We start from the raw sequence: 12,128 nt of genomic DNA, 5'->3' as shown, positions 1-12,128 counted from the left end.
ACAAACTTAACAGTCTGGAGCAAGGCTAAAGCAAGAAGGTAACAAAAAATGTCACGTATTGTTCAAGATTTTAGAGAAAAACCAGCTATGACAATAATGAATTTAATGAAAATAAGCCCATTTCAACAACTCAACTCTGGTACGGGTTGGACCTTGTATCTAGGGAACACAATGGATTGAATATTGTAGTCCTTGTACATCACTACTATGAAAGTGGAAATTACACTTTCTGAAAGGAAGAGACTAAGATTCGGCAGGAAAATAGGCTGATACCACACACACACACCAGCTGGACACTATAGGGGGCTACTACAAAGCTTTATTGTAAGTTTCTTGCTATAATTTCTAAAAGCAGGTTTTTACTTTGGTATTAAGGAATGAATAAGTCTAAAGGGATGGGAATTTATACTTCATTCATTCATTTAAAATTTAATTTAGAAAGAGAAGAGGTCTGAATATTTAAATGTTCCCCTCAGCAGGAGTATCTGACAGACCAATTCACGTTTTGTAATTATAAGCTGAGTGTGAGTGAACAGCCTCACAGCAGGAGAAGCTGTTAAAGGTTTCGTAGATGAATGGTAGCGTCTATGAACAAGCAAAATCATCAATTCATACAATTCCCCGTTTAAATGACAGCAATGCCTGGAGTGCAACAATAGGAGAAAACAGCAGAACAACAGAACAAAAGGCCAAATGAGTTCCATTCAGCCATTAATCAAAAAGAATCAGCTCAAAAGGTCCAAGGGCAATACTGCTGTAATTTCGTTTTGGCTATTTTGACAAATTGCATAAGATTACCACCAGAAAAACTGAATAAAAGTCAAACCGTAGGTAATGAAATGAAAAAGCAGTGAAAAGATTGTTCAAAATGGAATACAAAAGGAATTACACTGTCTGAAATGGCAGTAAATTCAAGTTTTATTACGCTATTATTTAATAGTAATTATCAGGCATGTGCATTTTCACCCATACAGTTTAACTTGCTTACATAAGCTGATCACTAAGCACCCATCTTTCACATACAGTCTCGTAGGCAAGGTACAGATTATATCTATTAGTATGCAAGGGCTAGCCTAAAAAGAAGGCTCTATCATGTAAATGTTACAGTCCTGTGACTTGCAGGCTTTTAATTTGAAGAGGTCACAGGAAGTGTTTGTACTAGGGTTGCTAATCATCCCTGTGTTTTCACGAATGATGACGTGTGTTTTAACTGTGAGCCTCTGGGCATCGTGAAAAGGACAAGTTGTGCAGAAGACTGTAGCTATCTGCCTGATCTCAGTCAAGACAGATTTTCCCTTCTGTACCGCGTTAACAGCATAACACAGTCCCTTCACCAAAGCATGTCACTAACTTATCAAACAGAACGTGTTTGAATTAAGGGGCTGGCCTTGAAGCCTGTGTCAATAATGATGAAAACAAAAATTCCTGCAATGAATTTTTTTTTTTTTTACAAATTTAAATATTTTTGAAAACATTATGTATAATGACAATATAATAATACTGTAAACTTGTATTGTATGGTGTCATGTCATTAAGTAACCTGTCCCAAGCCTGAATAAATAGGAGGGTTGCATCAGGAAGGGTCGCAGCATAAAAACTGCACCAAATCAAACATCTGCGCACATCTGCTGTGACAATCCCTTGGGAAAGCTGTAAATACCACGTCATTAAGTAACCTTCCTATTGTGGATGATTTTATTTTCCCATTAATCCATTTTCTTACACTTATCCAAATCAGGTTTGCAGGGGGCTGGAGCCAAGCCGAGGTACCTGAAGAGAACCCGCACACACACACATGCAGAATCCAAGCAGCAAGGCTCCAGTCAGATGGGGGACTCAGACCCAGGGTGTTCTTACTGTGGTGCAACAGTGCTAATCGTGTTTTGTTTTCTTTTGTTTTGGGCACACTGCAAATTTCTTAAATAAAATCTGGAGCTTTCTGCAGCAATGATGTCTTTTTCCTGTTATAAATGAATCATCAAGAAAATAAAATTCAAGTCGTAGCAGTTAAAACCCAGGTTTATTGATGATATGGGAGGGTGCTCTAAGTATGTCCCCACTGAGCTTAATGGCACACAAATGACAGGAACTACTAAAGTTTTTAACATTACTGTGCTTTTACTTCCCTGAACAAGTCTTCCACACTTTACTGATTCTTCCAAGAAAAGGGCGTTAACGATTTCCCCATACGGAGAGTAAGAAAGGGATACACACACACACTGCATTGACGAAACCTGATATGACATTACCTTGTCATATCAGTGCGTAATAAGCTTTATTGAATCCTGTTACCCAATGCATTGCTCCAACTTCCTCTAGTGTGAGCAATAAAGTGGGGTTAATTAAGTTAACGGCAGATTTTTTTGGCCAAAGAGGAAGAAGTAATAACACGCAAACAATACATGCTAACAGCCTAGCGACCTGTTTGACCCCGGTTTCACGTCCTCCCTGAGACGTATCAAGTTCAAATGTCACGTCACCATACTGGAGATAACCACCAAAACATAACTAGCGGAGTGTTGAACGCCAGTACTCACTTTATCTGCTTGGTCATCGTGGAGTTCCGTGCTGTAATTAGCCAGAGGGTTCGAGGTTGACATCTTTAGTCAGGGATGTGTGGCGAATTTACGTCCTTCTCGTCCTCCTTCTCTACAGAGAAATTAAATACAAACACAGCTCCCTTAAATAATAAACACACAACAGTGCTAACTTGTCTCAAATTCGTAAGTTAAACTCGTCTTTAAAAACAGAGTTGTGCAAAAAAAAAAAAAAGTCTAGTGAAACTTCCAGCTTCCTGGACCTGGTAGTGTGGTGACGTCAGAGAAAAAGAAGGGCGCCGATTGGCTGCAGAGATGTCGCGGTGATATCACTTTTCTCCAAAAAATTACAGAACAACAGTGCTGAGGTACTACAAAATTTGGTATCGAAGTGATACAAAGTGAATACAGGGCCAGTATTAAAGATACCAATATCAATACTGATACTGTTACTTTTAAGGGTAGGGCAGTGTGTTATGATCTATGAGATGAATCATCATCAGTTTCCAAATTCATAACAGAATTTAATAACCGCTAAATAACTACGATTTTTTACTTTCCACAATACTTAACACAACAAAGGACACCATTCAGCCTTTCATGTGTTTTGAAACTGGAATTTAAACGTTGTTTAAATGTGCTATAGGCTATAGATTTAATACATGTGACAGTCAACACAAAAAGGTTTTTTCAAAAAGGACATTTTTTATGGTGCATGTTTGAGGAGGAGGATTTTTTCTTCATTTGCATAAAATAATGCAATAAACACAATTCAGTGAGCTACACACTGAACTTAGAGCAGGGGTGTCCAACTCCAGGCCTCAAGAGCCAGTGTAATGCAGGTTTTAGGTGTGTCCTTGATCCAACACAACTTCTTTAAATGGCTAAATTACCTCTTCAACATGTCTTGAAGTTCTCCTGAGGCCTGGTAATGAACTAATCGTTTGATTTAGGTGAGCTGATCCAGGGTGATATCTAAAACCTGCAGGACACCGGGCCTTGAGGCCTGGAGTTGGACACCCCTGACTTAGAGGATAGAGACAACATATCAATCCTAGTATTAATCTGTTACCAAAACCAGCGTTTTAATCGATGCTATCAATATTTGGATTGATCAGCTTATTTAATAATAATAATAATGGATTGGATTTATATAGCGCTTTTCAAGGCACCCAAAGCGCTTTACAATGCCATTATTCATTCACTCTCACATTCACACACTGGTGGAGGCAAGCTACGGTTGTAGCCACAGCTGCCCTGGGGCAGACTGACAGAAGCGAGGCTGCCATATCGCGCCATCGGCCCCTCTGGCTACAGTACAGAGATGTTTCAGATATGAACCAATTTCTCAGCAGTTTGTTGTTACTTTGCAGATTGTGATTTTTATACAAGGTACAATAGTGTATAAAATTCACTTCAGGCAGGTTCCAAATTTTATCCAATACCTCAATAATAAACAACTCAAACAAGGAAATAAACAAAAGGAAATAAACAAAAGGAAGGAAATAAAGAAAAACAAACAAAAAAACAAAACAAAACAAAAAAACACACATTTTCAAAGATGCTTGGAACAGCCTACCTGGCACTTATAATCCAAATTTCTCTCATTAAACGACTTGTAAACAGTATTGGTGTATGTATGCCCACACTTGATAGCATCGTAGGCCCCCTCTTCTGAGTGATCCTTGCATCACGTGAACATCTATTTATAGAACGATTTCGAAAGTTACGTTTGGTCACGGCGGTATGTGACCAGAGGGATTTGATTGAAGGGCATGGATCAAATGGAAAGACGTGTGGGCAGGTACTGTTATAAGCAGAAATATGTTGCTTTTCACATTCTTTTGTTCTGAAACTGCTCAGACAAAAACTCAGTAAGTCTGGTTCCTATCTTTAAACAATGTTACCACTAGCAACAACAACAAAATATATAATAAGATCAAAACTCCCAAGAGTATATCTGAAGGGAAGAAGCTCCTGTGGTCTCCAGTAAAATGATGGAACAATATCTTACACAGAACTATCCCCATGCAAATCTAACTCACATTAACCCAATTTGAAACCTCATATCACACATCTTTTTTTCACTTACTCAGTGCAGATCAGCACCAAAAACTATTTCACATATAAATCTTCTTTGCACATGACCACACATGCACAGACAGACACACACATCCACATATGTGCAATACCACTAAGTGTAATTTTTCTAACCAAACATAGAATGTAAATTTTATTCTACATAGTATGTTATTCTTTTTATCTTATTCTCTTCCATTGTTTTCCTTAATTTTTAGTGCTCGTAACTTCGCACTGTCCACTTTCTGCCGTGACCCAACAAATTTCCCACGTGTGGGGCTAATAAATGCTTAAAAATTCAGACCTTCCATACACAAGTGGCACTCATTCAATCCAAACAAAGAAAGCAACAAATGTAAGTGCAGTAAAAGCAGTAAGTAACCACCACATGCCCTATATAGTTTGTAAAAAGCAATGTACACAGATGTTTCAGTACAACACAGGGCAACCTGATTATGCTGAAGTCGGGTTGTGCTCTTTATCCTGCATGCCTCATTATCATTCAATGAAGAAGAACATCTGGAAGTACTGTCCTTTGTTTTGCTCTTGTCTTCCTCCTCTGCACCTTAGATTATTCGCAGACAACCATCTGTCTTCCATCACCTCATTAGCAACACTTGTTGAGTTTTTGCCTACAAGTTAATTGTTGTGAAAATACATTTGAGAGTTTTTGAAGCAGTTTTGCATCAGGAGCATATATACTGTTTTAGTGTTTACTTACATAACTTGGTCAGCTTTTGGAGCTTTGTTGCTAAAGAACTAACTCTGGCTCTCTATACCATGCGCTCAGTGTCCTAAGACAACTTAATGAATCTCATTATTTTGGGAAAAACTTTACTCGCTTTCATCTCATTAAAACAGATTTTGTATCATGAAACACTTTTGATGCACCACAGATGGCAAAAGTAAACATTACCACAGCACAGATGTTATATCTTAGACCCAACAACTCAGAGTAGTTAATGAATCTCACAGTGGTTACATTTTATTGACCTCCATCTCCCTGATATGTGAGTTTTATTGTTGAATCGAGGATTTTGGTGTCAGATGTTTGCTGCCTTTATAATGCCGTGTAGTATATTTTATCACAAATTTGCTGTGGTTTGACTTTTTGTTTAAAATTCACCTTTTTGCAAATTAACTGGTGTACGAAGGAATTCAATTTTCTGTGTGTTGCCAAATACAAGATAGTTTTTCCACAGAAACAGTTGTACTAGTGAAACAAGATGTTCAAGTCGTTCAGCAAACAACTCTGTTGTTTATTTCAAAAAATGATATTCCTAGAAGTGATTGATGGTTTCCAAACATTTCCTGAAACAATGGGTGTGTGCGGAGATCAGCTCAGGTAAAATGAAAATCTGTAATGCGCCAGGCAGCTACTGTTGTGTAATACGGAGCCCCGCATGGGGACATGGGAGAAAAAAAATTAAGACGGACTTTTGCGAGATCTCGCAAAAATTTTTGCGAGATTTCGCAAAACAATCTCGGGATCTTGCAAAAGTTTTGCGAGATCTCGCAAAAGTTTTAGCCGCATTCTTCGGATGCCGCCAACTCGAAGCTGACCGGGAGGTCGAGGCACGATGTGCTGGGAAAGCGGTGTTCCTCCCGGCTGTAGTAGGTCTCGACCTCCCGTTAGCTTCGAGCTAGTGATGTCAGATCTCCGAAAACGTCGGAGCACTTTTGCAAATATGTGATGTCTTGTAAACTAAGCAGGTATCTGACGTTTACACAACTACATTCACGCCTCAAAATATCTTAAAAGTGTATTTTGTGACCCAGAAAGAGTAATATTACAACTAAGTAGCTGCCGCCATTGTTGGAATTCAACTTTTGCGAGATCCCGAGTTAGTTTTGCGAGATCTCGCAAAACTTTTGCAAAATCTCGCAAAAGTCCGTCTTAATTTTTTTTCTCCCATGTCCCCTGCGGGGCTCCGTAGTGTAAGGAGGCGTGTTGCATCATGCGTCAAGTTATGTGAATAATCAGTAACCTCCCCTTTAAGGAACACCGTCGGTTTGTATGCGTTGGCTCTCGCTGCTCATTACAGGAATGGGAGGGATACGTACGAGACAGCAATTATCTCTCTGCCTGAGAGACTAGTGTGAACGTCTGATGTGTTCCAAAATTTACATTTTTAGTTTAAACTATGAAATTAAATTGCATAGCGTTACATTGAAAGTAGAAAATACACGATACATTTTCATTATGCAAACTTTTTTACAAATGGTGAGGCTAATGTGGATGGGAAATGTGGCACTGATTTGAGACTGCGTTGATGATGTTTCTGATGTGTGAATTGTACTGAAGCGATTGGGGAAAAGTGTAATATAGTAAATTGCGCCTTTCTAAAAAATATGAGCACTCAAGGCACTTTCTCCCACAAGTCTCATTCACCCATTAACACACACACACACACATTCATATAGTGATTTTATCTATACCCAAACACTTTTTAAATAATAGTCAACTGTCGGGTAAAAAGGGGTGTTTTACTTTATTTTAAGCAGTAGCACCATCATTATATCAGAATCATTTAATAAGCTTTGCATTAAACATCGATTGAAGCTATTGACATTACATTTAACATTTGTATTACAGTGATTGTTATAACCTTAATCTTTTATTTACAAGTGTCAGAATAATTATATGATCTCTTTTTGCAGGTGTAAACATGATCACCTTATACATATGGCAGGTTGTTGCTCATTATAGAGTTGTGCCCGAGTTAATAAAGGTCAAAAACTTCAGTCAGCGTTATGACTGGCTGATCCATGGTGTGGGATGACTTTGGGCCCAGGAGGTTGCACGCGCTTACATAACACTGATATTATGTGATTCTTTGTGATTTTTATTCAGTTATATCTTTTATTAAGTTTTAAGTAGTGGTAGTTCATTAAACCAACATGCATTTAATATTGTATCCCTGATTCAGCGTATTATATACAGGTCAACTTGATAAATTTGCAAAACCTTGCAGCTGTAATGTTGTGTCTCCGTAGGGGACAGTTCGCTCTAAGGAGAGGCGTGGGAGCCAGTGTCTGTCCTCGAGACGATGAGAATGTTTTTCTTGCTGTGTCTAAAGTTGTCAATATTGACTGTATTGTACCACCTGTACGCATGAGGGGGCGTTCTAATACCCTGATTTTCATAAAACAATGAGTGTGTGGAGTTTGTAATGAGATCTGATGCTGTCTGCTGTATGGTGTCCATCTCCCACGCGTGTGTTCATTAAATCATCGTTTGACTTGACCCGGCCGGACCAGTGTGGTTATTTTGGGTTTTCCTCCTGTATCCCTCCTCAATATTTGAATCCGTAACAGTTTTGGGGGCTCGTCCTGTGGTATTGGGGAGGAAAGTTTTGGAGGTTTGGACGGTCCGAGGTGGTCGAAAGGGCAGGCACGAGCCAGTGGTCTGACGTGAGTGGGCAAGCTAAAAGTATATACTGCCACATTAGCCTGTTGTACAGTCGCGCAATAACAAAACAATTTCTGATGCAGCTGTGCCAAATGTCATATTTCATTTTCATGGCCTGAGGCAAAATCCCACGAACCAGAGCTTTGACTTTTCATGGACACATATTTGTTTCTTAGTTAGTTTATTGTTTGTATTTGACTTTCATGTACATTTATATCTAGAGGTCTTTATTTCAGTTCAAGCTGACACTGGTATAGTAACAAAGACTGTTCTGGAAACACACACACACACACACACACACACACACACACACACACACAGTTAAATCCTTGCCTTAGGTTTACTTTGTATATTTAATAGTTGCTGCTGTGATTTATTGATTATCCTAAAAGTGCAATTTCTGAAAGGGTAGCTGCCAGTTTTTCTCTGACTGGCAAAACACTGAAAAACACAGGAAGTATAACTGAAAAAAAACACCATTCCTCCATTTTCATGCAGCTTACTCAGATTCTTTCGGTGCAGAGTTGCAGAGACCTTCCTTACCTCTAATGTTTGAAGTTTTTAATTTTAAGATTTGTATTTGATTTAATCTGTTTCTCAGCTCTCCTTCATTCTGCAATTTGCCATCTACAGGATTACACCCAGGAAGTGCTAATTCACTCCAGGATCTTCTAGACCTGCTTTTATGGTCAGGTGAGGTGGAGTATTATAAAAGTAATAATGACTTAAATTTGCATAGGGCCTTTCAAGAAACCCAAGAACACTTTACACATGAATAGCAATGGAAAAAAAGGCTGTACGTTAAGGGTTTTGTGGAAGACAGATTGATTCTCTTGATACAATTAGACATGGTTGTTTACTGTTAAATACTCTAACCATTAAGGAAACTATCCATCCATCCATCCATCCATCTTCTTCCGCTTATCCGGGGCCGGGACTTGGGGGGCAGCAGCCCAAGCAGAGAAGCCCAGTTCTCCCTCTCCCCAGCCACCTCCTCCAGCTTGTCCGGGGGAACATCAAGGCGTTCCCAGGCCAGCCGAGAGATGTAATCTCTCCAGCGTGTCCTGGGTCTGCCCTGGGGCCTCCTCCCAGTGGGACACTGGGTCCTTTCGATGTGAAGGAACAGCGGCTCTACTCTGAGCCCCTTCCAAATAGCCAAACTTCTCACCCTATCTCTAAGGGAGAGGCCAGCCACCCTTCAGAGGAAGCTAATTTCCGCCGCTTGTATCCACAATCTCGTTCTTTCCGTCACTACCCACAGCTCGTGACCATAGGTGAGGGTAGAGACATAGATCAACCGGTAAATTGAGAGCTTGAGACAGAATATATACAATTATACTTATGAATAGGGATGGGTATCGTTTAGGTTTTATCCGATACCAGTGCCAAACCGGTACTTTTGTAATGGTGCCGGTGCTTAAACGGTGCTCAAACCGGTGCTTAAAGAATGGAGAACACAAAATTGATCCAAAAACCTCTCATGTTCAGCTGTTTTTTTTGAAAAAAGATAACAATGTTAGCCTTTTCTGCAGCTATAGGGCATATATGGTATCATTCTTGGCTGGAAGCAGTGCTTAATCAATGGAAAAAACACAAACTTTGTCCAAAAACCTCTCATGTTTAGCTGTTTTCCACTTTTTTTTGGTCATTTTAGCCTTTTTGGCCAGGGTGAAGGGAGTATCTGCCATCAAACAAGAAGACAGCCGCATGTAGCTATGATGATGTTTGCTAGTTCACCTTACATGCATTAATTTAATAACGTGGTTAGCCTACTCAACGTAAATTACACACGAACAACATTAAGCTACTCAGGCAAAGAAGAACAGCTGCTGCTGCATCATCATCCTCATCATTTCTGCTACACTGGCAGGGCTAGGGGCCAGGACTCTCCTCTTCGGGTTTTTGGGGGATGTTGCTAACTCCAGGTCCGATAACAGGCAACCCACCCGCAGTAGATGTGCTCGGTGTGAGGTCTCGCAGCTAGCTATCAAATACGGCGCATTTTTCGGCTTTAAAAAAAAAACGCTATACGTCGCCAGGTGTTTCATTGGATTTGAGGTGTTACCTCCTTTGACAGTATCACAGTATCAGCTTAAAGCACTTGTTGCAGGCTGCTGAGTTTGCATCTTTTGCTGTGAAGTACAGCCAGACTTTGACCGCTTCACCTTGGGCATTTTTAATCTGTAGCTCTGCTCTAAAAGAACATACGTACCTGGGCCCGCCTACTATCCTCGGAAACGTAAAATGATTGGCTAGAATTCAAAGTGTATCACAGCTCAGGAAAAAAAGCACAGAAATAAAGCACCGAAATGTGCGCTGATTATCGGTCTGGTTACTACCGTTTATGTCAGAACAATACCGGTACCCATCCCTACTTATGAAACTAGAGTTAAAGGTCCAAAATCTATGCCCTACGTTAAATTTTAAAAAGCCATTTAGTGGACCAGATTGAAGCCTTTCCTAGGCCAATTATGGCCCCCAGGCCTTATATTTGACACCTTTGCTGTAAACGTATTAAATAGAAACAAAGAGGGGTGCTCTTTTCATATGGGATGTTATGCCTAATTCACTTATGGTCAGATTAGACGGTCTGTGGCCCATGAAGTAAAAGGCCGTTACTTCCTTTGTTTTAGACTCTCTTAGCAGTACAAGTCATGTGCTCACTCCTGCTGAGTCAGCAATCCCTGATGCAGTTTTAATGGATATCTCCCATCACTCTGCAAGAAAATAGGACTAGATACATTAAGTACAGTTTATACTCGCGATCTGCCTATTTTCTCTTCCGATGGGAGAATAAAGGACATAGATATGTGCTTCTCTGAGTGAATGAAGACCAAAAAAAGACTGCAGCAAATCAGGATTCATGCTTACACTTACCTGCTTTCACAGAGAAATTTGATGAAAAACATAGTTATGGATTGAACATGTGATGAATGACTTGTGGGGCGAGTGTCCCTTCCCCTGTTGAAATGGGCTGTTGGACTGGAGGACTCTAGTCTTTTCTTATAGTGAAAATAGCTCATTGTAATTATGCACTGTCGAGTGCAGCAGTTAAATACACTGAAGTATGGCAGGCCTCACAGCCTTTTGTTGAAAAGCTTAAACCAACCCAGAGTCACAGGCCTTCCTATTTAACAAGCTACTTTCTGAGTGTTTCCAAGCCTAACATTAGTATAAAGACAAGCACATAATTGTTGAGAAGAATTATGTGGCTATACTTGTGAAAGTTCCTCTTTATGTGAAGAAAGTAGAAGCTTTGAGAAAAACTTAACCGGGATTTGACTGTTGGAGGTGAAAGAGCATCTGAAACTTTTAATTTACATGAACAATGGCAGAAAAATCCTCCCAGAAAAGCAGCTGTGGAGGTGGAGGAGTTAAAGCAGGCAGGAGACATCTGACATTAAGCTGAGGGTTAGCTTAAGCCAGTGTACAGTTGTCTGACTTGCCCTAAAGACAATAAAGATGCCGAGGTGTGAACATGAAAGCAATTTGTAAAATCTGAAAAGATGACTGTTTAAAAAGCCATTGTGTGGATTTCAGCAGTGAAATGTTTTTATATTTGAGGGAGATAACAACAGATCGCTTCTTGACATATTAACAAGCAACCTGTTGTGTGAATAATGCCATCAGTAATGGGTCATGGTAGTGATCAGACACCAAAATAAAGCTATGGAAGTGTGAAGGAGGCATTTCTCAGACAGGGATGTTCTTTCTGGCTTAAAATGACTTGATCATCATGGATATGTTTGGCAAATATCTTTTTTTTCCTGCGTGATGTTTTGCTTATGTTGGAAAAAAGACTGAAGTCAACTGGATTTATGAAGGACTATATATGAAGAAATTACCAAGTTTGCAAGTATCTTTATGATTCCGTGTTATTGTACCTAAAGTATATTCAACCAGCCTATGAATATCTTGATAGCACTATTATGTTAAATTCATTGTAATATCTGCTGCCCACTTGGTCACTATTAAATAATAAACTTTTAATGTCAGTGAGACTTTCCCCTGGTAAATAAAGGATATATAAAAGTCCATTTACCCCAAACTGATAGCGGCTTCTATAATTCCTTTTTTTTTCAGTGTGGAAAATACCGGAA

The 12,128-nt window shown here is 39.6% G+C and overlaps 1 protein-coding gene across 2 annotated transcripts in view; it reads right to left on the bottom strand.

Moving 5' to 3' along the window:
* hk2 (hexokinase 2) overlaps positions 1-2,832 on the bottom strand; it is a 38,188-nt gene extending 35,356 nt beyond the window's left edge. Inside the window, exon 1 of one of the 2 annotated variants that reach the window (XM_085180664.1) lies at positions 2,538-2,832. In XM_085180664.1, the coding sequence (XP_085036790.1) occupies positions 2,538-2,600 (63 nt within the window). In that variant the 5' untranslated portion in view covers positions 2,601-2,832. The remainder of the gene's footprint in view (positions 1-2,537) is intronic. The other variant, XM_085180665.1, reaches the window with a different exon arrangement.
* Between the last annotated feature and the right edge of the window lie 9,296 nt (positions 2,833-12,128).

Source organism: Neolamprologus multifasciatus, chromosome 12 (genome assembly GCF_963576455.1).
Source record: "Neolamprologus multifasciatus chromosome 12, fNeoMul1.2, whole genome shotgun sequence".
Classification (NCBI taxonomy): domain Eukaryota; kingdom Metazoa; phylum Chordata; class Actinopteri; order Cichliformes; family Cichlidae; genus Neolamprologus; species Neolamprologus multifasciatus.
This window is presented reverse-complemented; position numbering and strand designations above follow the sequence as displayed.